At 60.8% G+C, this 24,464-nt stretch overlaps 1 protein-coding gene across 3 annotated transcripts in view; it reads left to right on the forward strand.

Annotated features, from left to right (window-relative positions):
• The window catches only part of NFIC (nuclear factor I C), a 59,465-nt gene that overhangs the window by 696 nt on the left and 34,305 nt on the right, over positions 1-24,464 (forward strand). For all 3 annotated transcript variants that reach the window (XM_034657482.1, XM_034657483.1, XM_034657484.1), the window contains exon 2: positions 8,962-9,493. In XM_034657482.1, the coding sequence (XP_034513373.1) occupies positions 8,962-9,493 (532 nt within the window). The remainder of the gene's footprint in view (positions 1-8,961; positions 9,494-24,464) is intronic.

The following is a 24,464-nucleotide window of genomic DNA, read 5'->3' on the forward strand; positions in this document are numbered from 1 at the left end:
CCCGCGCCCCCCCCCGCCCCCCCGACACCGATCTGATATTTTCGCCGCATCGATTCCGGATTGTTGCCGCCGCCGCCGCCGCCGCCGCCGGGAGGAGCCGGGAGGCCGGGCGTTCCGGGGTCTGGCCCGGGCACTGCGGCGCTGCGGACGCCCTCGCCAGCCCGGCACCTGCCCCTGCCCCCCTCCCGTAGCCTCTCACCCCTGGCCAGGCTCCCAGACTGCCCCGGGCTGAGCCCTTGTGCAACTGGCAAGGGGGTGTGGGGAGGGGGCGGCTGCCCCTGTCCCAGGCCGCACCCCGGGGGATTCCTTTCCTTCTCCAGCTCCTTCTGGGACACCCTCCCCTCAGGCTGGTCTACTTCCAGCTCCCCCCATGTCTTCCTGTGTCTTTAGGCCAGTGGGGTTGCGACCTCAGATTCTCCTGAGGACTAAGGCAGGTTCTGGAGAGAGGGGGCAGTGTGGCCTCCAGTTTGCAAAGTGCAGGACTCTGGGAGGTGGGAGTCCAGTGGGAGTCTGGGTGGCCGGTCTCCCTCCTCTCTCCCTTATGGGGAGCACGTGGATGCCCAGCTTGGGCCCCAGGGACGGCCAGTCTCTGTGGGGAGGGTCTGCTATCCAGGATCTTGGGGTCCCTCTCATTCCTGGAAGAATCTTTCTTGCTGCACTGGGGAGTTCCTGGCTCCCGCCAGCGAAGAAGGCGGGTGCTGAGGGGGTCTCAGAGCTCGTCCTACCCGTGATCCCCTGAGTGACCTTGGGCAAGTCTCTGCCCCTGTCCAGGCCTCAGTTTCCCCTTCTGAACAACTTTGGGGGGCCTCCGGAAGCTGTCATTGCTGCCCCACCTCTGCCTCCCAGCTGTCCTGAGGCTCCCTTGTACAGCTAGGGTTCTAGTGAGGGTTGCCGCGTGACCTTGGGCCTCCCAGTCTCTGGGCTTGCGGGGTGGCCTGGGTGGCTGTGGGTGCCCCCGCCCCCTCTGCCCTTCTTGCGCTTGCCAGCTCCCGAGAGAGCCGCACAGGGGGGCTGAGCCAGGGAGGCTGTTCCAGAGGAGGAGGTTGGAAGGCCGCCTTTTGTCACCGAGCCCTGGAATTCCCCCATCAGGACTCCTCGGGAGACAGGCCTCCATCCACGTTGCTGCCGAGAGGCGGTGGCGGTGAGAACCCGAGCCCCGGTGCGAGCATGTGTGCTCACGGGGCCTGGTTCGGCTCTCCCCAGGAGCAGGGCAAGGATCAGCCAGGTGGGCTCCTGGTGGACACGCCGCTGAGCGCTACCTGAGGTGTGCCCTGGGCCAGCGACTGGGAGACAGGAGACAGAGATAGGCAGAAAGAACCCGAGAGCCCCCTCCCTGGGGGTAGGGGATGGAGTGGCCCACATGCAGGGGGCTCCCCTCCCCTGCCGTGCTCCTACGTATTCTCCCAGGAGGGGAGCCCTGGGACCCCTGTCAGGCTCCCTGCAGCCTGAGGGTAATCCCCCAGAGCTCCTTGCAGACCCAGTCTGGTCTGCGGTCTCCGGCTGGGCCCTCCCCCCCCCAGGACCCTGAATGCCCATACAGGACCAGCGCCCAGGCAGTCTGGCTCAGTCCCCCTAAGCACACCACCACCCCGCGTCTCTGCCCATCTCCGTCTCCCGCCCCCTGGCTCTCTGTTTCTCCTCCCTCTCTCGGTCTGTCTCTCCCTGTCTCTGCCTCCGTGTCTCTCTCCGTGCCTGCATTGTCTCTGTGTGTCTCTCTCCCCCACTCCGTCTCTCCCGTGTGTCTCCCCGTCTCCCCCTTTGCCCGACTAATTTTACAACCTGAACCCATCCTAAAATAGCTCCCTTTTAGCTGATCCGACCCGGATCCTAGTCGGAGCCTGAGCCCGAGAACGGCGGGGGGAGCGGTGCCCGGTGCCAGCGCCCCGGTGCCCCCGGCCCTGCCCGCGGAGGGGGGGGCGGTGGCGGCGGCGGCCCTGGAGGATTCTGGGAGCCCCGTCCCTGTTTCAGTGGTGACTCAAGCGCTTTTTCACTTTTACTCTTAAGAGGAACTGTGTGGAGCAGCCGTTACTTCCATAAATCCTGGCGGCGGGAAGGCCGGCCTCCCCGCGCTGGCCCTGCTTCGGGCCTCCCTCCCTGCCTCCCTCCGCCCGCGGCACCGCCACGTTAGTTATTCCGGGTTTGGGGCCAAATCCCTCTTGGCTGCAGTGCCCAGGATTCCCCGGGGCCGAGGCCACGGCCATGCCGGCCGCCAGGGCCCCTCCCTCATTCATTCATTCCTCCCTTCATTGCTGCCCCGTGCTCCCTCTGAGCCTGGCACCCCTTTCACTGCCATTTCTCCAGTGGGGAGACCAAGGCTGGGAGGGTGGCCCGGACATTTCATGGCTTTAGTAGGTATTTTTTTTAAGTGCTTCCTAGGGGCAGGGTTGGGGGGAGCAGAAGGCAGTGGGGTCTATCTAGGCCTGGCCTGGGCTTTGGGGGGCTGGGAGAGGGGCGAAGACCGGAGAGGGCCAGGGCCTGCCCAGGGTGTCACAGCATGGCTGGCAAGGCTGGGTTTGGGGCCACTTCCCACTTGGCTGTTTAGGCAGGCCTGGGCAGGTGGGCGCTCCCTGTGTGTGCCCGTGGTCTGATGGCCTCTGCTTGGCTCCTGCAAGAAGCACAGTGCTCCAGGTCACTCTCCCTCTCTCTGTCCCTGTGTCTGTGTCTCTCCCTCCTCCCTTCTCTGCGGTGGAGGTGCCTCAGCGAGCGCCAGGGCCAGGCGCCTTGTAAATCACGAAGCTGGGATTCTGGCCGAGTCAGCGTTCTCTCCCTCTCTCTCTCCCTCTCTCTCTCTCCCCTTCTCTCTCCCTCTCTCTCACTGTCTCCCTCCTTCTCACTCTCCCTCCCTATCTCTCTCCCCTGACCCCTCTCTCTCCTCCCTCTCTGTCTCTCTCTCTTCCTGAACCGATCTCCCTCCCTGTCTCCCACCAAATGGACAGGAAGCGCTCACCATGTCCTGGGCCCTCCTGCCCCACGCAGGCCTCACATGCGAATGCACGTGTCCCCACCACCCCGCACACGCATGTGCTGCCGTGTGGACCCGTGGTGCCCTGTCCAGGGGCTCCCCTGGGACTGGGCCACACACACACACACACACACACACACACACATACACACACGTGCGTGCTCACGGACAGCTCGCCCGTGAAAACACAGCCCTGCCGCGCCCCCAATGTGCGCTAATGGGGTCCCCGAGGCGGAGACCGAGGGCGCCCCGATCTGCACACAGGTCCTGCTCAGGAGGCTCAGAACTGAGTTCTTGGCTTTCCGGCTGCGTGACGCTGGGCAGGGCACCTAGCTCTTCCGCGCCCCCTTGTCCTCACTGTGACATGGAGTCCACGGTAATCTGCTGCTGCTCGCGCCACCTGAGGATTCGGGGAAGCAGGACTCCTGTGAGGGGCTTGGCGCAGGGTCTGGCACACAGTAGGTGCTTACGAATAGCTGTTGCACGAAGGAATGAGTAGAGGGTTCTGCCAGCCCAGAGCAGGAGCTCTGAGCCTGTCTCTGCCCACAAGAAATGCGGCTACAGTCACGCCTTTCTCAGAGGCTTCACCCTCAGCACAGTGCCTGGTACACAGTGGGTGCCAAATAAATGTGGCTGTGATTATGGTTGTTGCCAAACTAATAACTGGATTAAACATCTCAGAGGCATTTCTAGCGTACCCTCCCTTCATCCTGTGGCTGTCTGCCCAGCAGGAGCCAGGCCCTGGGCTGGGTGATAGGAGCAGCCGTGACCCCTGAGGGGTTCTCGCAGGGTCATTCTCCCCTGCCCAGCCTTGTCCAGGTCTTCCTGAGTTTGGCCAAACCCGTGGGGATACCAGTGTCCTCTGTCGCGTGGGGTGCTTGGACAGGTGTGATGTAGGCAGACGGTGGGATTGCTGCAGCCCGGGGGCCCGGGTTCTGGGGGCACAGCAGTGAACAAGAAGGACTGAGTCTGTGTCCTGGAGGGGCCGCAGTCTAGGGGCCGGGCCGGGCTGCCGCTCTGGCTGAGGAGAGGTGCACGTGACCTGGGACTGAGCAGGGGAAGGGAGTCCCACGGGATTCAGAGAGAGCATGCAGGGTGCAGGACGGGCAACTCTGGGGAGTCCCAGCGACGGGGCCAGACCACGTGTTTGAAGGGCCCAGGAGTGGGCCTGAGGCATCAGGAGGTCCACGGTCACAGGGACACAGGTTCAAGTCCCAGCTTGGCTCCTTCCTGGCTGCGCGACTTTGGGTGGTGGCTTCAGTGCTCAGTGCCTCAGTCTCTCCCTCCGGAAAGCGGGTGTGAGGACGGTCCCCATTTTGCAGAGTTGATAACTCTATAAGCACTCAGCGTCTGAAAGGTATGACCCGCACCCTGTCTCTCTCCCCCACACCCTGGCCCTCTGGCGCCGCCCCTGTCATCCTCCTGGGACACGAAGGCACAGAGGGGGAAGGCAGGAGATCCAGGGTTCAGACTCCCCGGTCACTTTGGCGGGAGGTTTTCACTCCTACTACTCCGTGTACCTGGATTCCTCCCAGTGGCCCACAAGACCCTGCGCAACCAGCCCCCAGCATCTCCCTGCCCTTACCCTTCACTCTCCTCCTCATTTGCTCTGTTTCTGCCACGCCACCCTCTTCACTGTTCACGCAACACATGAGGCACGATGCTGCCTCAGGGCCTTGGCACATGCTGTTTCACTATCTGGAAAGCTCCTACCCGGGACCGTCATTTTTTAGCTTTTCGTTCGAGTGTCCTCTCCTATGAAAGCCCCTCCTTGACCACGGCTGGCTGAAAAGCAACCCAAGGCATTCCCTGGCCCTCCCCAAACACCTTTAAATTTCCTCAGAGCACTTTGTTCAAACTGACATTTTATGACATGTTTGTCGGCTTGTTTCACATCCATCCCTGCCCCAGATCAGGACCCAGGTAGGGCTGTGCCTGGGTCACTGCTGGGTCCACAGCACCATGCATGGAGCTGGCACACAGTAGGCACTCAGTAAATGTCCGTCGAACAATCAAATGCACCTCGGCCTCCTCATCTGGGAGTTGTGCGTAAGCTGTGATTCTCTGAGCTTGAGGGCAGGAATCACCCGAGGTGAGGGACACGGACTCGGGTGCCAGATGGGCCTGGGTTTGAATATGGGCTCTGCCATTTGCCACTTAACCTGCCCTTAACCTAGAGGACAAGACGTTGGAACCAGGGTCTTGAAGGATGTGTAAGAGTTTGGGGTAGGAATTTGGGAGGCGGTAAGATAGTTCCCAGTAGCGATTGGTGAGTCGCGGAGTGAATGAGGGAGAGAGAACCCTTCCTGGAAAGCTTGTGGTCTGTGACGAGGAGGTTCACGGTCCAGCGCATCCAGCAAGGGCTTGGACCCAGGTGTCCACCTCCCAGGGGCTGCTGCCCTTTTTGGCCAGGAAGTCCCAGGGTGCCGAGTGGCGTTTCTGGGAAAGGCCTGGCCTTGCTCCCCCTCCCCACAGTGTTGCGTCTCTGGTTACCAGGGACTGACAAAAACCCCCAACACCCAACACCTGCCCTATCCCATTCTGCCCATTGTACAGAATGAGAAACCGAGGCCCAAAGCAGAGCAGTGATTTGTTCCGGGGTCAGACAGAAGGTGAAAATGGAGGCTCTTGTGACCCAGCCTCATTCCCTTGTAGAGTCTGCTTGGCAAGTGGGTGCTTTAGCCCTGGGCCTCAGGTTTGGGGGGGTGGTTAGCAACAGAGCCGGATTCAGAACCCCAGCTTGTGTGGTCCAGGCTACGTCTGAGGGAATCCCTGAGGAGAGCAGGAAAAGCTGCCTGAAGGAGAAGGAACTCTGGAGACAGGGCTTTGAGGGATGTGTAGGAGTTCGGGAGGGTTCTCGGCATCTAGCTTGCCTTGACTGTCTCCTTTGCCTGGGCAGCCAGTGAGGGCATTGGGAGGCGCCTGGGGAGTATGCCTTGGTGGTGGCAGGTCTTGTGGGACAAAGAGAGTGACAGACCTGCCTCTCACCTGGGCTGACCTCCCAGGGAGGACGAGGGAGGATAGGGCAGCAGGTCCATGACCCAGTTACAGACTGTTTGTCTTCCTTCCTCCCGGACCAGCTGGGGTCATTGGTGACGTGGGCTCCCACCCCTGCCCGCCTCCCTGGCACCTTTCCTGAGACTGGGCCCAGAGGGGGTAGGGCACAGAGAAGGGGCGGGGCCCAGAGCAAGGGTGGCGCTCAGAGCAAGGGGAGGGGTTCAGAGAGAAAAGGGTTCAAGGAGAGGAGTCTGGGGACCCGTCAGTCAGCCCCTGCTGGCTAACTGTCCAGCTGCCCCTTCCCAGCCACCTCTTATCACTGCCACAGTAAGGTGCCAGAACTTGGGTGGCAGCCATGGCCCAGCATCAACACCATTGCTTGGCCTCCTGCCACTCTGGCGTCCCCTCCATTGGGGGCAACGACCTGTGCCTCTCTCGATTCCCCACCCCCAGCTCCTCCGGCCAGGCAGCCCGGGCTCTGGTCCCACCTCTCTGCTGACCGGCTGTGTGACCCTGGGTGAGTCACTCCCCGTCTCTGGGGCCGGCATGTCAGGTGGCATTCAGGCACAGGAAAACCCTGTGGAGGTTGGACAGGGACCGGCCGAGGATGGGCCCCCTCTGTTCTCCCTCAGCCTCGGCAGGCCAGCCAGGGTGGGGGTGGGGGGTGGGGGAGTGGGCAGCGGAAGAGAGCCCTGAGGTCCAGTCTCTGCCACAGCTGTTACAGTGACTCACACTTTGGGGGACATTGGAGTGGGGAGCTGGGCTGGCACACGCTGAGCCCCATCCCGCCCCACCCTGGCGAGGGTGGGAGGCTATTTTCAGAGCCTCAGTAATAGGTGAAATCTGAGGTCATTCCCCCACACACACACCTCACGGCCAGAGGTACACAGAGCTGGGAGAGTGCACTGGGTGGGGGTTCCTGTGAGTGTCGGGGCCTGGAGGTGGGACCGAGCCCAGCCACATCCAACCAGAGGGCAGACTGATAGCCCAGAACGGCTGTCTCCTCGAGACCCCAGGCTGTTCCAAAAAAGTAGCCGGTGGCCTTCACGGGGCTCAGGGGCCTGGGCTCGGGTCCTCACACAAGCCCTGAGACCCCACGGGACCCAGGTCAGGTCTCCACCCCTCTCTGGGCCTTGGATCCCATCACACAATGGGTAGCGGAGCCTTGGGCCTTCCCCTGCGTCCTGGAAGATTGTAAGGAACCAGAATAATCGTAACAATGTCAGTACTAATACTGATAGGCTAGTGCCGCCTTTCCAGAGCTGGGCGGAGGACGGGGCTCATATCCCGGGAAGAGACAGCTCTCCCGTTCTGGAAGCCCGCGCAGCCCAGGCAAGAGCGGAGACATGGAGCCCAAGGTTTTCTTCTCTTTGTCTTCCTTTCTCCTGGAGGCTGAGAAACCAGGTCCCAAATGTTCTGCAAGACTCCGTTTCCCTTGATGAAAAATGGAGAGGATGAGACAGCCTTCCCACCCCCACAGAAGGGGACAAGGATCTCCCACGGCCCCATCAGGGGGACCCAGCCGGGGCTGCTGTTGTTTTCATGGGGACGGTTCTATGCCCCTTGTGACTAGGTCCCCTCCTCTTGGGGCCTCAGTTTCCTCGTCTGTAAAATGGGTGTTGTGGACTCCCAGCACCAATTAGGCATGATGGGGAGGGGCGGTGTTGAAGTCATAGGTCTGGCCAGGCCTCAGAGCCTCCCCAGGCCTCGGTGTTTCCATCTGAATGGTCTGGAGGGGGCGTTCCCCAGGGGCCCCTCTCTCCAGCTCTGAACCTCCATGGCCCAGCTCCCCTCCTCTCCTGTATTCTGATCTCTTGCCTTCTTGGGCCTCGGCTTTCTCAGCCCCTACAGTAGATCCGTGCAGGAGCCTTTCGTCCTTCCAGCAGCCCCTGCCATCTAGGCCGCCCTAGTCCTGGCCCAGGGACCTCTGCTGGGCCTTTCTGCCCAGCTGGTCTATAAGAATGACCCCTAGACCTCTTTTTTTTTTTTTTTTTTAATTTGCACCAAGGCCAGTAGAGGCAGCCCTCAGACCGCTCCCCTGATCCGGTGTCAGCTTTCTTTGCTGATAGGGACACTCTCTGAGCCTGGTTTCTCCTGCAGTTGTCCAGCACCCCCTGTATGCTTGGCCCTGCTCTAGACAGTGGAGCTCATACTTTCACTTAATTTTATTTATTTGTCAGAGAGAGAATGTGTACACGCATGTGCACGCCCCAGCAGGGGGAGGGGCAGAGGGAGAAGCAGGCTCCCCCATAAGCAGGGAGCCCGATGCAAAGCTCGATCCCAGGACCCTGGAATCCTGACCTGAGCCAAAAGCAGACGCCTAACCGAGCGAGCCACCCTGGTGCCCCTGGAGCTCATACTTTAGTGCAGGACTTTGCCAACTGCAGGCCTGGGGCCCAGCTGCCCCCCACCTGTTTTTGTAAATAAAGTTTTATCGGTACGCAGCCATGCCCATCATCTGTGTGTCCTGTCTACGGCTAATTTAGCGCTAGGGCCCTGAGTTGAGTAGTTGCAATGGAATGGAATACTCACTATCTTGTTCTTTAAGGTGCTTTCAGACTGGAGTTTGCTGACCCCCGTCCTAGTAGACAGCGAATAGGTCCATAACATCCCCATTCTCCTGACTTCTCTTTCCCCGTCTGTACAGTGGGCTAGGCCCCATCAAGCCTCTGGGGACCCTCCGCTTGACCTGTCTGTATATTTGGGCTCAAGACAGCCCTCCATGAACTTCAGCCTTGGCCTGCACCTCCCACATAGTCCAAGCCTCAGTTTCCCCATTTGGGCAATGGGTTCACGCCTGACGGCCAGGCACTTGGGATGGGTCCCCTCTGGCCTCGAGTTTTCCCCAGGAGGTAACCAGGTCTGCAGTGGCCCCCTGCCCACATGCGCCTGGCCCTCCCTTGGAGGGGGTCTTCCTGGAGCCCCCAGGCCTCAGTCTCCCGGGCTGGGCAGTGGGCCCACGGTCCCCAGCGCTCCTGACCTCTGGCCTCTCGTGCCTGCAGGATGAGTTCCACCCGTTCATCGAGGCGCTGCTGCCTCACGTGCGCGCCTTCGCCTACACCTGGTTCAACCTGCAGGCGCGCAAGCGCAAGTACTTCAAGAAGCACGAGAAGCGCATGTCGAAGGACGAGGAGCGCGCGGTGAAGGACGAGCTGCTGGGCGAGAAGGCCGAGGTCAAGCAGAAGTGGGCCTCCCGGCTGCTGGCCAAGCTGCGCAAAGACATCCGGCCCGAGTGCCGCGAGGACTTCGTGCTGGCCATCACCGGCAAGAAGGCGCCGGGCTGCGTGCTCTCCAACCCCGACCAGAAAGGCAAGATGCGCCGCATCGACTGCCTGCGCCAGGCCGACAAGGTGTGGCGGCTGGACCTGGTCATGGTCATCCTCTTCAAGGGTATCCCGCTGGAGAGCACCGACGGCGAGCGCCTGGTCAAGGCGGCGCAGTGCGGCCACCCGGTGCTCTGCGTGCAGCCGCATCACATCGGCGTGGCGGTCAAGGAGCTCGACCTCTACCTGGCCTACTTCGTGCGCGAGCGAGGTGAGGCGGGCGGGCGGCTGCGCCCGGGCTGGGGGTGGGGGCGGCGGCGTGGCGCGGAGGAGGAGGCCCGCTCGCGTGCGTCCGACTGCGGAGGTGGTTCCGGTGAGGACCGAGAGGGGCGGCAGGTGCGGTGGGCGGCGCTGAGGGGTGTGCGGGCGTTAGGGCAGGGCAGGCCCCTGCGCTGTGAAGGTCGAAGGCAAAGAGATGCGGTTCAAGGAGAGTCTGAGGGGCCAGGCGTGTGTCCAGGGGGTTGAAGGTAAGAGGCAGGCCCTTGAGATCTCAGGAGATGAGCTCCTGTTGAGGAGCCCCATGAGGACTTGTTGGGAATAGAGGTGAGGACAGGACAGTGACCAATGGGAGACACAGTCTTGTCCCCCCAGGAAAGGCTGAGAGAGCGCTGGCGTTGCGCCCTGTGAATGCTAGTTGATCAACTCTCAGACCTTCAGGAGAGGCCTGACAGGTCCCACCTTTGTGCTGAGTGGGAGGCTGGGTGCTGTGTGACTTTGGCTAGGTTACCACCCTCTCTGGTCCCCTGTGTCCCTGGCTCTGGCCGTTCTAGCTGGGTGTTTGCTGGCTGCATGGTCAGTGCTCCACCTGGAGACCAGCAGGGTCCGTGAGGGTGGGGAAACTGATGGCAGCTTTCTGGAGAAGGTGGTGCGGCAGAGCTGAGCTCTACGGGGTAGCCGGGCAGTGCTGAGTGTGGGGTGTCCCAGAGGGTCGGCAGCCTGGGTGAAGATATAGAGGCCAGATGTGTGGTCCGGCCTCTGAATGTCAGCAGGGCTGGTGGCCCAGGGCCGGGCCTGGCTGGGAGGGCGGTGGGATCTGTTGCTCTGCTGCTTTCTGACTGCATGTCCACCTTGGGCCTCAGTTTCCCCCATCTGTCAAATGGAGGTTATCAGAGTCCCCAGCTGGATGAGGCCCCAGAGGATTCACCAGACATGCATGTAGCATGTGAACGCTGGCCTGCCACGTGGCTGGTGTCGGCTGGGAATGTCTTCATGTGGACCGAGTCAAGTGTCCTCATAGAACCTCATGGTCACATGTCACATGCCTCCCCACCCCCCACCGGGGCTAAGTCTGGTACACACATGGGTACACACCGGGGGGCTGCTTGAGTGTGTCAGGTGGGTACACTCAGGTTGCAAGCCCAGCCCTGGCAGAGCCCACGGGAGCCCACTCGGTGGCAGTACCAGAAACCGATGGAAGGAAGGCTGGGGGAGGGGCGGTGGGGGGTGTCAAGCGGGGGCAGACTCCGGGCTGCACTGCCCAGGTGCCGGGTGTAGCCCTGCCCTTTGCGGGCTGTGTGACTTTGGACGCCTGACTGTTCTGTTTCCTCTGTGAGTGGGGGCAACAACCGCGCTACCCCTAGCGATGGGACAGGGATTGGATGAAACTGTAGGGCTCCCAGTCTCCAGGCTGCGTGGGAGGGAGAGGCGGGCGGTTTCCCGGTCTTGACCTTGATTCCTTAACCTTGACCTCTTCTGCCCCCTCCCGTGCCACCAGCCATGAGCCGCAAACCCACTGGGGGCTTGGAGTGGAGCGGCCTTAGAGGCAGAGGGGTGGACAGGGTGACAGGCTGTCCCAGGCAGGGGGCAGGGGTGGCCTTGGGGGCCGCAGACGCATTGCCATGCTGGTCCAGGCCTCTCCCACCACTTCCATCCTCTGAGCCTGGCCCTGCCCCCACCTCCTCCGCGCTGAGCTGATAAAATTTTGAAGCGAGTTTTCTGCGGGTGTCAGCACAATCTCCAGGCGCCTCCCCTCCCCCAGCCGGTCCCCTCCCCCCTCGGCTCAGCAGGCAGGCCGGGCCTCCAGGCTTCCCCAGACACCTTCGTGTCCGGCTGCTGCCTTTGCCGGCCAGTCTCATCAGCCGCCTCGCTCGAGAGCTGGGGAAGGTCAAAGCTGTACCCGCCCTGCTTCCAGCGGGCACCACCATCCCCACGGGAACCCCCCGCTCAGACTGGCCCCAGCCGACCCAGCCGCAGCTGGCGGGGAGTGAGGGTAGGGCTGATTCCAAGCCGGGCTCAGCGCTGGTCAGCTGGGTGACCCGAGACGAGTCGCCTCACCTCTCTGTGCCTTCTTCCCTTGCGTTTAAAATGGGAACCTCAAAACAGCTGCCTGCTTGGATCCTCGTGGTGCGTGTCCAACAGATGACCCCCACGGGGGCATGAAGGAACGCCCCGCTCCAGGCGAGGGCTCCCCGGGCCCCTGTTCTTACCCCCCTCCCCCTGCTACCCTCCTCATCATGGTTACTGTTTGCCAGTTCCACACCGTGCCTCGTTGCTGCCCATGCCGGGCAGGCTTTCCCATGTGGAAAACTCCTGCGTACGCTTCAGAACCCCAGCTCCTAACTCCACTTTCTCTCCGCTGGGCATTTTCTGAGTGCCTAGCAGTTCTTTCCCATTCTGTCCACAGCCCGACAAGGTGGGGACCACTGTCGCAGGTGAGGAAACAGGGCCAGCGAAGGGTCTCAGAGCCGGGGGGGGGTGGCAGATGGGGGTGCGGGCTCAGGCAGCTGCTGTTGAGGACAGCCCCCAGCTCTCCACCCTGGATGGTGGTGGAAGAGGTGAATCATGGGGTACAAAGTGGGCATCCACGCAGCCTTTTGGGCACCTCGGGGCTGGGGCTGTGTTCTAGGCTCCTGCCAGCTAGGGTCGCCCTCCAGGCCCCCCAGCCTCATTCTGGATCCCAGTGAAATCTCTGTTCTTGGTCAGGCAGGCGTCAGTCCAACGGCAGAGAGAGCTGGCCGCCCACTGCCCTCGTCCTTGCGTCTGTGGGTTCCAGGGCTTTAGGGGGTCGCAGTCTGGGCCGCACCAGGCGCCCCCTTCAACCAGCCCCGCTGGGAGGCCATGGAGTTGATGAGGAGGCTGGGGACTGGCCTCTAGGGATGCGTGCGCAGGGTAGATGTTGGGGTGGGGTGCCCCCTCCAGCTGTTGGGGTACCACCTCCAACATCAGAGGCGGGACAGCTAGTGCATCAGATCCGGCGCCTCAGGACAGACAGACAGCCTGAGACACACATGCACAGACAGACAGACGTGCACCATACTCAGCCCTGCCTGTCCTGGGACAGGCCCGGCAGCCCCGGGGTCAGGCGGATGGACAGGGGTGCTCCCAGCCCTCCATCCTCAGGCTTATTTTGGGGGATGAGGGGTGAGGATGAGCTCTGAGAAGGCCCTTTCCCCGCTGGGGCTGCCAGGCCGGTCAGAGCCTGGGGCACCTCCTGGGGCTAATTTGGCTGCCCCAGGTGTCTATCCGGGGCCCTAGGGCCCTGATTCCAGGGGCTGGACTCACTGTGTGCTCTGGGGGCAGACTAGGGGACAGCTGGGGGAACCATGATGAGGGGGTGATGTAAGCTCTACTTTGGGGCACAAGGGGTGCCTGCTAACTGGGTGCAGTGGGTGGGGTACAACTGAGTGGGGGGCCCGGAAACTGACAATTCACAGTTCAGTGAATAAGAACAACGGCAGGAAAACAAAGCAGGGGTAGGGTGTGGAGAGGGGTGGGGAGGAGGGCGCCCCAGACCGAGGAGTGAGGGGGGAGGGAGGCCCCAAGGAGGTAGCTTTTGGGATGAGGCCTGAAGGAAGCGAGGGAGCCCCGGAGAGATTTGCGTGAGTGCGGCAGGCTCGGGGGCACAGCCAGTGCAAAGGCCCAGAGGCCAGCATGGCCCAGAGCCTGAGGAGCAGAGCAGGAAGGCCTCTGGGGACTGTGGGAGGGGGGAGGCGAGGCCTGCCGCGTGGCTTCACGGTGAGGGTGATGGGGAGGCCAGGAGCGGGTGAGCCCGGCACTCCTCCACCTGCCTAGCATTTGGGAGGGAGCCTGGAGGAACCAGGGCCCAGAGAGGGAAGCCGCCTGCCCAGCCCTGAAGCCCAGCCAGGCCTCCCCGCCCCCTCTGGCGGCCTGAGAAACCTGAGGCGCGGGCGGGCGCTGTGCCAGGGCCGGGCGGGGGAGGGGCTGCCAGGCCCGCCCGCTCCAGCAGCTGCCAACCCGCCCCGAGCCGGCAGCCCAGATGGTGCCCATCTGCTGGCGCGGCCGCGGCCGGCCTCCCGTTCCCGCCCTGTGCAGTGCCAACCTCCCGGAATGGTGCTGTGGGCTGGGGCCGGCTTGGGAAGCGTGCGGCTGCTGGAGGGGCTCCCCAGGGTGCCCTGGAGAGGGTCCCCTAGCCCTCCTGGTTGCGAGCGGGCAGCAGCAATAGCAACAGAGGTGTTAGTAACAGCAAACACGGGTTGTGTGTGCCGAACGCTGTGCGCCCAGCTCTGAGCTCATCCCACCTTCTAGCTCATTTAATTCTCTACGCCCCCCCGCGAGGGAGGGACTGTTGCCTTCTCCCGTGCGTCAGGGAAGGAGACAGGCCCAGAGACCGTCAGCCGCTTGCCCAAGGTCACACAGCCCTTGAGAGGCAGAGCAGAATTAGAACTCAGCATCCTGAGTCCTCCAAACCCTGAGAGGAAAAAAATCCTGAAAAACGCTTCACAGGTTATCAGGTCGCACCCACACCCTCCCACTTGTGCGGCCGATAGAAAGAGGAGGCGCTGGCTGCACAGCAAATAAATGAATGAATAGCAGTGAACCCCGTTGAAGAGCCCACTGTGACCAAGCCTGGGGGCCAGGGTCACCATCAAGCACACCCTGGGTTCGGACGGCAGGAGAAGGGGCCTCAGTCTGGAGCAAGGGGGCCCGGTCAGCCGCAGGTCTGCCCCTGGTATGCTGTGTGATCTAGGGCAGAGCCCTGCCCTCTCTAGTCTGAAGGCAGGAAGGTAGGGCCTTGTGGGGCACAGAGAGCAGCAAGCCGGCCCCCAACTGAGGGCCCCCTGCCTCCTTCACCCCCATTAACCTTCATCCCAGCCCTGGGCCCGTGGGTGACAGAGGGTGGGCAGGAGGGAGCGAGGGCACCCATTTCTCTGTGTGATCGACACGGTTTGTGTCCCCGCTTGCTCCGGGCCGTGTGAGATGCACTCTTATCTCATGCCTTGGTTTTCCTGTCTGTAAATCGGGAGCATGAGAACTGCGTCCACCGCACTGAGGCCCAGAGTCCGTGATCCTCCAGAAGCATACAGGAAGCACTAAATAGATGCTCAGTCCCTTCCTGGGTCTTCTTCCCCAGCCCCAGGAGACAGTTAGGGGGACACCTCAGTTCTGCTCTGAGACCCTGGGCCTCGTTCTTCCCACCCCGGGGAGAGAGCGGGCACCCGTGGCCCAGGACGGGCTCTCCGCTGGCAGCCAGCCGTGTCACCCGCTCCAGGTGTCTGGGCGGCAGAGGGGTGAGGGGCTCCTGGCAGCCTGGATTCCCCCAGGGCCGGGCAGCCAGGTGTACGAGCTGTCTGTGCAGGGAAGGTGGCTGCACGGGTGTGGGGCCCAGACGCCAGCTGACGGGGTATTTATAGCGATGGCAGGCCTCCAGGCTCATGGTCAGCAGCAGAGGGACACCCAACAGGTGAGGGTTCTGCTCACAGAGCAGGCCGGGAGCCAAGGGGGGCGCTGGCAGTGTCGGGAAGAGTTGTGGCGCGGTCTGTAGCCAGAGGACCCAGGTTCAGATCTTACGGCTCCTGAGTTTCATGGCCTTTGTAAGTGACGTCACTGCCTAGGCCTCAGTTTCCTTCCCTCTCAAATGCGCTTGATAAGTAGAATCCGTGTGCACCTCGCGGGGCCCCGTGGGGTTAAATCAGGGAATGCACGCAGAGTGCCAGAACACGGGGATACACAGTAAGCACTCGAAAGCAATTCGTCACCTTAGGAAGGAAGGGACCCTGACACCTGCTACGACATGGACGGACCCTGCGGACACCGGGCTCAGTGAGAGCAGCCAGACCCAGAAGGACACATCCCGCAGGACCCCACTCCCAGGGGGTCCCCAGAGGAGTCCCGTCCACACAGACAGAGAGGAGCTGGTGGGAGCCGGGGCTGGGGCAGGGGGTGGGGAGTCCGTGCTCCCTGGGGACAGAGTCTCCGTGTGGGGAGACGGAACGTTCTGGAGACGAGGGTGGGGTGGCCGCAGGGCCGTGAGCTTCGTGCGTGGGGCTGTGCACTTGGAGACGGTTAAGATGGTGGGTTGTACGCTGTGTGTGTTTTACCCTCACGGAAGCAATCGTCTGTTGCTGTTGGTGATGAATAGCAGTGTATTCTGTATGTACCATGTCACGATAAATAACCCACAGAAATATCAGCCAGGGTAATAGAATAACAGTGATCATTACCCTCAGCGTGCTTGCGGTTCTCGTGCCAGCTCTGCCCTCTGGCCCACCGGGCAACCTCGGGCAAGTTAGCGCCCATCTTGGTGCTTCTGTCCCTTCTGCAAAATAAGCGTAGGGAGCGTCCGGTGACGAGTCGGAGACAGAGGCAGCATCTGTGAGAAAGAGCCTCTTAGCACGTGCTGAGCGCCCGGAAGGGGGGGAGCGCGGCTGTGAGTAGGTGCTCCGCTCGAGGCGGTGTTGCACCCCTGTGGCCCAGGCAGGGGTGAGGAGGCCCCAGAGGCCGCCCGCAGAATGCCCCCATCGCACGGCCACACGGCGGGGCAGGGCCCGGCTCCCCGAGGAGCCAGCCGAAGTGGGAGGCAGCACATTGCACCTGTGGCGGCCCTCCCCGGCATGGTGGGGCTGCAGTTGCCGCCTTGGCCCTCTGCCCAGGGAGCCCAGGGGAGGCTGAGGGCAGCTAGGGACATCTCTGGCACCCCCCCCCGCCCCAGCCAGCTGCCAGGCCAGCCCCTCTTCCCCCAGCTGGGTGTGGGCAGGAAGTCACAGATGGTCAGAGTTGGTGAAGGATGAGGGAGGGGGCACATGGAGACACTGCGTGTCTTGTCCAGGTGCGGAAACTGAGGCACAGAGAGGGGTGGGGCATTGCCCCAGGCTGCCCAGTAAGGGCCCTTCCTCTGGTCCATCCTGTCCCATGTTGTGCTCCAGGCTGACTTGGAGGGGTGTTGGGAGATGGAAGTGGGGGGACCCTAGGGCCTCAAGGAAGGTGACTTGCATGTGGGGAGGGGGTCTCCAAGGCTGGGGGGACCGGGACTCTCGAATGCCAGAGCTGAGGTGGCTTCTAGATCCTCCAGGAGGCAAGTTCTGGAATTCCCAAGGCCTGAGTTCTAGAATCTTCAGAGCTGGCGTCTTCACCATCCAGGCCATTCTACAATTCTCCTAGGTGGGGGGCACCTGAGGGGCTCAATGGGTTAAACGTCCGACTCTTGATCTCAGCTCAGGTCTGGATCTCAGGGTCATGAGTTCAAGCCCCGCACTGGGTTCCGTTATGAGGGTGGGGCCCGCTTAACAAAAGACAACTTCTCCTCGGCACCTCAGAACGGATCCATCCAGTAGAACACAGCGTGAGCCTCACAGATAATTTAACTTGTTTTTTTTCTGGTATCCACACTTTAAAGTGTAAGTGTATAGGGGAGATAAGTTTTAACTACATATTTGGTTTGACCCGGGACATCCAAAATGTTGTCATTTTGACACATAATCAGTAAGAATGAGTTATTGAGATGTTTTACATGATTTTATTTGTTCTCAGTCTCTGACATTCAGCGTGTGTGTTACACTCACACCCCGATTCTGACCGGCCACGTGTCAGGGCTCAGAGCCATGCGTGGACTCGGCAGCTCGGCTCCAGAGCATCTGAAGTCTAGACAAGTTCAAGGCTGATCTCAAATCTGCCCCCAGTTAGATAAATGAGAATGTGAGGAGGGATTCTAGAATTCCCCAGCTGGTTTCTTGAAAATCCAAGGAGTAGGTTCCAGAAGGTCTCACCCTGGGGCTTTTGACTATAGAAAGGCAGGGTCTCTCCTCGTGGGCACTGCTGACACTAGGCCAGGCCGGTCTCTGTGGGGGCGTCCGGGGCACTGTGGGGGCGTAGCAGCATCCCTGCCCCCACCCCCGTGAAGCCCGGAGCTCCCCAGTTGTGACAACCAAAAATATCTCCAGACATCACTAGATGTCCCTGGGAACAGAATCACCCCAGTTGAGAACCGCTGTGCTAAGGGAAGCCTTAGAATTCTTCGAGGTTGGGTTATTTAACGATCCAGGAAGCAGTTCTAGAGCCCTGATCAGCGAGCTGGTCCCTTGATCTTGAATTCCTCGAGTGTGTTCTTGACCGTCAGGGAGCAGGATCAAGAATTTCCTGAGGTGGGTTTCTGAGTGTCTAGAAGCAGGGTCCAGAGTGTTTTATGTTGGGTTTTTGTTTACTGAGGGACGAGCTCCAGAATTCTGTGAGTTGGGGCGGGTTCTAGCAATCTTCGAGGGGAGTTTTTTCAGCATCTGGGAACAGATCTCACATATCCCGAGCAGGGTTCTCAGGACTATGAGAATTCCCCAAACTGTAAAACCCTATCAGCCCTTCTCCAATCAAGTATTGATTTCATCAATACCCAAGAAACCCATTAAGTATATTCTTTTTTTTTTTTAAGATTTTATTTATTTATTCGACAGAGATAGAGACAGCCAGTGAGAGGAGGGAGCACAAGCAGGGGGAGTGGGAAAGGAAGAAGCAGGCTCCCAGTGGAAGAGCCTGACGTGGGGCTCGATCCCATAATGCTGGGATCACGCCCTGAGCCGAAGGCAGACGCTTAACGACTGAGCCACCCAGGCGCCCCCCATTAAGTATATTCTTGAGCACTGATGGCAGGTTCCAGAATTCCTCACACTGGGTGTTTGCACGTCTGAGCATAGGCTCTGGAATTTTCTTGAGCTGGGTTCTAGAACTCCCCTGCATGGGTTCTAGAATTCTGTGTGTCAGAGATCCGGAAAGCTCAGGTCAGTCGAGAAAGCCTGTCCTAAGACGGGGTGACTGAGCAGAATATTTCAGAGAAGATGCTCACCGAGGGGAAGGAGGCAGGCTTTATTTCTTTGAAGTTTCCTCCAGACTGGCAGAGGCAGGGGCTGCCTTCTTCGGGGCAGCTGGCCGGATGGGGGCCCCAGTTAGGGGCGGGTGTTTGGGAGCATTTCGTGGTGGTACGTGACCGAAAACCCAAACCCAGGTAGTCCCAGGAGGAAGAATCGAGATTCCACGTGCTCCCCAGTAGATGTCTGTCGCTTATTGGATACGGGGACATGGAACCCTGGGTGTGTTTCCAGAGGCCGTTGTGGGGCCAGGGGACAGCAGGGCAGCTCCTGCCCACAGCTGGAAGGGTGCTCTGCAGGTCCTCAGCTGCAGGCAGGGGCCGTCCTTGGTCACCCGGCGGGAGATAGAGTCACTTGCGAGTGCCGGGGTGTTGGGGGCACGTATGGGGCGCTTGTGGGCATCCCGAGGGCTCACCAAGTTACGCTCTCAGCAGGTGTTTGCTTCTGTTAGCACCTGTCATCGTATCCTAGTCCCAGTGAGGTAGGGATTATCATGAACCTCATTTAACAGTTGGGGAAATTGAGGCCCAGAGAGGTAAAGCCACTGGCCTGAGGCCACATAGCTAAGAGGCAGAGGTCCGGTAAAACTGAGGACCCACTATGTTGCCCTGGAGAGGGCTGTTTGAGGTGTGTCAGGGGCCTCCCCAGAATGTCCCAGGACCCCCCCTGGGCTTACAGGACTTCGGTACTAGTGAGTGGGCACCAGGTGGGGCAGGATCAAGGAGCACCTCTGGGGACTGCTTCCTGGCTGGGGGTTGGGCCAGCCTCAGGCTCTCCACAGGGGAACCAGGGAGGCGGGAGGTGCAGCCAAGAGGCCAGGTGTCTCTTTCTGGGTCTCCGTCTGTCTCCCCATCTCCGTTTCTCTGTCTCTCTCCTAATGTCTGTCTCTGTCTCTCCTGGTGCCTGTCTCTGTCTCTGTCCCTGCCTTTGCCAGTCTCCTCCCTGCCTCCCCTGCCAGGCCAGCCCGTGGGCTGCCCGGAGGTGGCAGCGGCAGCTGAATGGGCCCCTTGTTCCTGACCACACCCGCCCTTTGGGGTAACCCCGGGACAAGCCCTGGCAGCCTGCTGCCTTAAAGGGCCAGTGCCCAGAAAGAGGGGAAGGAGAGGGGNTGGGAACCGGGGGCTGGGGGGGCGCTGCCTGGGGATGGAGACAGTGCATGCATGGTAGGCCTTGGGTTTGACCTTGGACAAATCCTGGCTTTCGGTATCTCAGTTAGTTTCCCCATCTGTCTCTGGGGCTCCTCACATCCACCCTGGGGCTTATTGGGCAGACAGAACAGTATCTGGGCCAGAATTTGGTATACAGTCGGCGCTCTTCCCAAGCCTGTGGGGCCGTCCTCCAGCACCTGAGGCTTGGGCAATGACCTCTCTCTGGGCCTGTGGCTTCGGGCTAGAGCAGGGCAGTGGCCCTGTGTACTGCCAAAAGGCCAGCCAGTTAAGAGAATTAAAAGGCCTTTAGAGCTCTCCCAGTGCTGAGTTGAAGGCCCCATTTATCGAGTACCAGCTGCATACCAGGCCCTGCTGAGAAAGGTCCCCTTGGTGGCCCTGTTTTACAGAGGAATTCGGGAGTGAAGGCTCTGGCTGAGGTCACACCATCCACGTTTCACCACAGGCCTGCCACCTCCATCCTCTGCTTGGGGCTGGAAAGCGTTAGGCCGCTCACTTGCCCTCACGGGGGCTCAGTCTCACCTTCAGAGCAATGGGACCGGCCCCTGTCCACTTGCGGACTAGAAGCCTTTCGCGTGCCCACACAGAGGACAGCGGGTCTGCGAGTCCGGGGCATCCCCCAAGCAGGAGCCAACCCAGGGGCCCTTGAACAGGGCTGCACCCGGGGGCCACTCTGGGTGGCCTCGGCGCTCCTGCGCCCCAGGCCGGCCCCACAGACGGCCCGGGACAGGTTGCTGCCGGATGGACAAGCCTGTTCCCTGCTTCCTTATGTAACCAGGTTATGCAAGGGCAGCTGGCCTGCTTACATAAGGGGAGGCCGGGCCAGCGCCCAGCTGGGGAGGGGGAAGCTCTTAAAGGGGCCGGTGTCCCCTGAGTCTCCCCTCCAGGGCCCCCACACTAACCCACACGGGGGGACCTTATCAACTGGCTGGTTCTGGGCTCGTCACTGCCACCTTGTCATCGTTATTATTACTGCTGTTGATGTTGTTTACGATTGACTCTGTTCATTCCCAGCGGCAGCGGGTCACCCAGTGGGGCACAAAGCCCTGGCTTGGCCTGCTCTGATTCTGACACTTGTTTACCTCCTTCTCTCCTCGGCCTCAGTTTCCCCACCTGTAAAATATGCTTGCCTCGTGGGGTTGCCGAGGGAGAAATGAGTTAAGACCTGCGAGAGGTCTAGGGCAGCACAGATCACATATGGGCTCAGAGCTCAGCCAGTGGAACCACTTTGTAGTCAGTAAACAGGATTCAGTGATCAGTGTGGGCCTCGCGCGGCTCTGGGTCCTGGGAGAAACAAAGGACCAGAACGAAACGTCAGTTGGTGATGAGGACTATCAAAAAAATAAAAGCAAAGAAATAGAGATAGGGGGCTACTTGGGGGGGGGGCTGTCTGAGCACCTGATATTTGAGCTGGGACCTGAGGGTTGAGGAGGAGCCAGCTGTGTGAACAATTGGGAGGAGAGCCCTGCAGGTGGAAGAAACAGCCTGTGCAAATGTCCTGGGGCAGCACTGGGCCTGGCGGTTTGAGGTGCAGTGAGGAGGCCTGTGTGGCTGGAGCAGAGTGGGAGAAGGGGAGAGAAGGAGGAGGGGAGGGGAAGGAGGGATGGGGCAGGTGTGATGTGCTGGGCCTTGGGGGCTGCTCGAAGGACTTGGGCCTTTACCCCCAAGGCGGTGGGAGCCCTGGAGGGCTCACAGGCGCCCTCTGGCCACTGTGGGGAGCACAAACACTGGTGGAAAAGGGGGGTGGTGGGAGTTGAGGACCCAGGACACTGCATGGGTCCTGGAGAGGGATAATGGAGCCAGCCAGGCAGACACCTATTCCTAGTTGGTTCCCTTGGTTGTCATCTGGGCTCAATGAGACCATGCAAGTTGGTCTCCTGGATCATATGCCCCTTCTGAGACTGGCACTGGCCCTCCTGCCCCCTGCCCTCAACAGGGCACCTGCCTGGGCATATGCAGGGGAGGGAGGGTTGAGGTGAGGGCAGGGCGCCCCCGACATGCCCTGGGACCCTCCTGGAATCGGGCGCTGCTGTCAGGCAAGCTGGGTGTGACCCCAGGAGGTCCTTGGCGTTCCGGTGGGGGGCCAGGAGGGCTGCTGCCAGGTGCCCAGCCCCAGCATGGCAGCATTCCGCCCATTTTCATCCCCGTTCTCATCACGGGTGCTCAGGCTAGCTCCCGCCCTGCCCTGCATCTAGTTTCTTCATCTGTGAAATGGGAGTGATAATCTGTAACTGTCGAGTGGGCTCGATGAGCACCTAGCATACAGTAGGTGTCTTCTCAGTGATCAGCAGCAATAAGGCAGGAGACTGAGAAGGGAGAGAGCCCGCCTGCATGGGAGGTGTGCAAGTGGAGACCCACAGTATTCACTGAGATGGGCCACTGGGCCGTTAACTGACTTGCCCTCTCTGAGGCCCTGCTTTGTTCCAGTAAAATGGGACCACAGACCCAGAACCCCCCCGGTGCCTGGCCAGATTCCAGCACAAAAATGTGTTGAGGCTGATGTTATGCTGCCCCAGCCCCTCATGTGACAGCTGGGGAAACTGAGACCCAGAGTGAACAAGGGGCTAGCTTGGAGTCACATAGCTGATCTGAAGTCATCTCACCACGTGGCTCTGATGCCCTGGGAACAAGAAGACACCTCTGGAACAGATGGCCTGGCTCCAAGCCACTGGCCATGCCTCGGTTTCCAGATGCGTGAAATGGGCACACTGCTGGGGTCAGTAGGAAATCCTGGACACCGAGGGAAAAGGCTGCAAGGGTTTATCTGGTCAGCCTGGGGTTCTTGACACATTCTCCTGGGATGTTGGGGAGACTAATGGGGGATGCCAAAACACCCCCGCACACACACACACCCAGCTCCCCTTCGGTGCTCACTGTAGAAGTGAGAGCAGATTCCTGGAGGCTCTCGGGTTAGCTCAGGCTTTCCAGCCCATGCAGGGGGTGCCGTTGTAATTAAGCCCCCACCTGGCTCTGGGGGGAGGCAGACCTGGCTTCATCCACTCCGTAGAAAGTCTGGAGCAAGACGGTCTCGCCCTCCTCAGACCTTTGGCCATTGTGTGCCCGCCAGACCCAGACACGTTTAGGGAGGCAGCGGGTGGTGGGGCTAAGCCTCCCTGCATTGGTTGGAGTGATGTCTGTATACATTCAGCCCAGCCCAGCTTCCTGGCCTTCCCAGGCACCGTCAGCCCCTCTGCAAGTCTGTGTGTAGCTCCTGGCATATAGGCACTCAATACATAGTAGTTGTGATGATTATTTTCCTGCACTAGTCTCACTCCCCACAAGCCCCTTCTGTGCCTGGCAAACTCCTATTCACACATCAAGGCCCCAGCTCCAGTATCCACTCCTCCTAGGAAGCCTTCCTGGGCCCCCGGGACAGATTCCAGTTACTTCCTTGGGCTTCTCCAGCTGCAGGTCCCTCCCTCTGATATTCAGGACCTGGAGCAGGCAGGGGACCTACTCAAGAGAGGATTTCTGCTGATCCTCAAAAGACCCAGGAGTCTGAGATGGGCAATGTTTGGGTGACATTCCACACTCTGCCCTGGGCCTGCTATTAGAAACCTCTTGTGTCACACTGATTGGAGTCTATATCGCCCTCAATCTGGTCTTTCCCTCTGAATATCCTCTAGTTTTCCCAACATTCCTCCAACTCCTTTGACGAGCATTTATTTTGCACCTGCTGTATGCCAAGCCCTATCAGGATAATTCCAGTCATTCACGCAACAAGCATGTACTGGGTTCCTACTGTGTGCCAGCCCCTGCTGGAATAATCATCACTTGTCCGCAAGCATCAGTTGAGTGCCAGCTACATGTGAGCATGTATTGAGTACCGACTGTGTGCCAGGCTTCCCGAAGAGCGGTCTCAGGAAGGCTGGGGGAGTACAAAAGTCTTCCCACTACCTCTCCCTTTAGGCTTGGGCCCTCGAGTTTCCGACCTCCTCCTGCATTCCAGGCACTTCCAGGTTTAAAGTGTGGGCACTGGAACCAGAGTAACGGGGCTGCGATGTGCTTGTCCACTCACTGGTGGTGAGATTTGGGCCAAGGCCCTGCCTGTCTCTGGCCCTCAGTTTGCCCCCCTGTAAAACAGAGTGCCCAACATCTGAGGTGTTTGCATCTCAACGTTCACATTGTACAGAAAGGGAAGCAGGCATGAAGAGGGCCTGCAACATTGGGGGCCCCTGCCTCCCCCCAGGCGAGCCTGGGATGGGACCCATTCTACCGACCCCACTGCAAGGCCAGGGTGCTTTCCCTAGAGGCCCAGAGAGGGGCAGCGCTGGCCTGCGGCCACACAGTCCCGGGCAGGACTCTGCCCGCTCCGGAGCCCTCCCTCGGTGCCCACCTCCCTTGGCAAGGCTGCTGGCCTCCAGCCTCCAGCCTCCTGACTCCCCTGGGGCTGCTGAGTCGGTGGTGCGGCCCAAGAAACGTCTGAAGCAGGGGTGAGCTGGGAGGGGCCGTGGCTCCTCCGACGCCCCCCTGCCTGGCCCAGCGGCCCCCACCCCGTGCCCATTTTCGGCAGAGGGTGTTCTCTGGTGCTCCCGCCCGGCTCCTTCCACCGTGCGGCCACAAATGGTGCTGGGGCTGGCCCGTCCCCTCCCGGGCCCGCACATGTGTGCTCAGCCCGGGCACATGTGGCCTCGGAGCTCCCCGCCCAGCTCGCCCCCCGTCCCCCCCTGCGGCCGCTGAAGCGGGCCTGCCAGGGAGGCGGGAGGAGGCCCTGGCTTGGCTGCTGGAGAAGCCAAGAATTTGCTCCAAATGTAAACAGCAAGTTATTTTAAGTCTGCCCCCCTCCCCGGGTGGCGTTGACACATTTGACATTGGAGGGGACGGGGTGGGGGGGAGGCTGCGCGTGTGGGTATTTTTAACCTGTTTTTCACGGCCCCGGTGCCACCCGGGGTGCGGAGCGCGAGTGGCAGTGCGGGCCGCGGCCACGTGTGCAGGGCCGCCCGGCTGGCACGCGCGCTCAACCCCTCGGAGGCCGCGAAGGGGC

This window comes from Ailuropoda melanoleuca, chromosome 4 (assembly GCF_002007445.2).
Source record: "Ailuropoda melanoleuca isolate Jingjing chromosome 4, ASM200744v2, whole genome shotgun sequence".
Classification (NCBI taxonomy): Eukaryota; Metazoa; Chordata; class Mammalia; order Carnivora; family Ursidae; genus Ailuropoda; species Ailuropoda melanoleuca.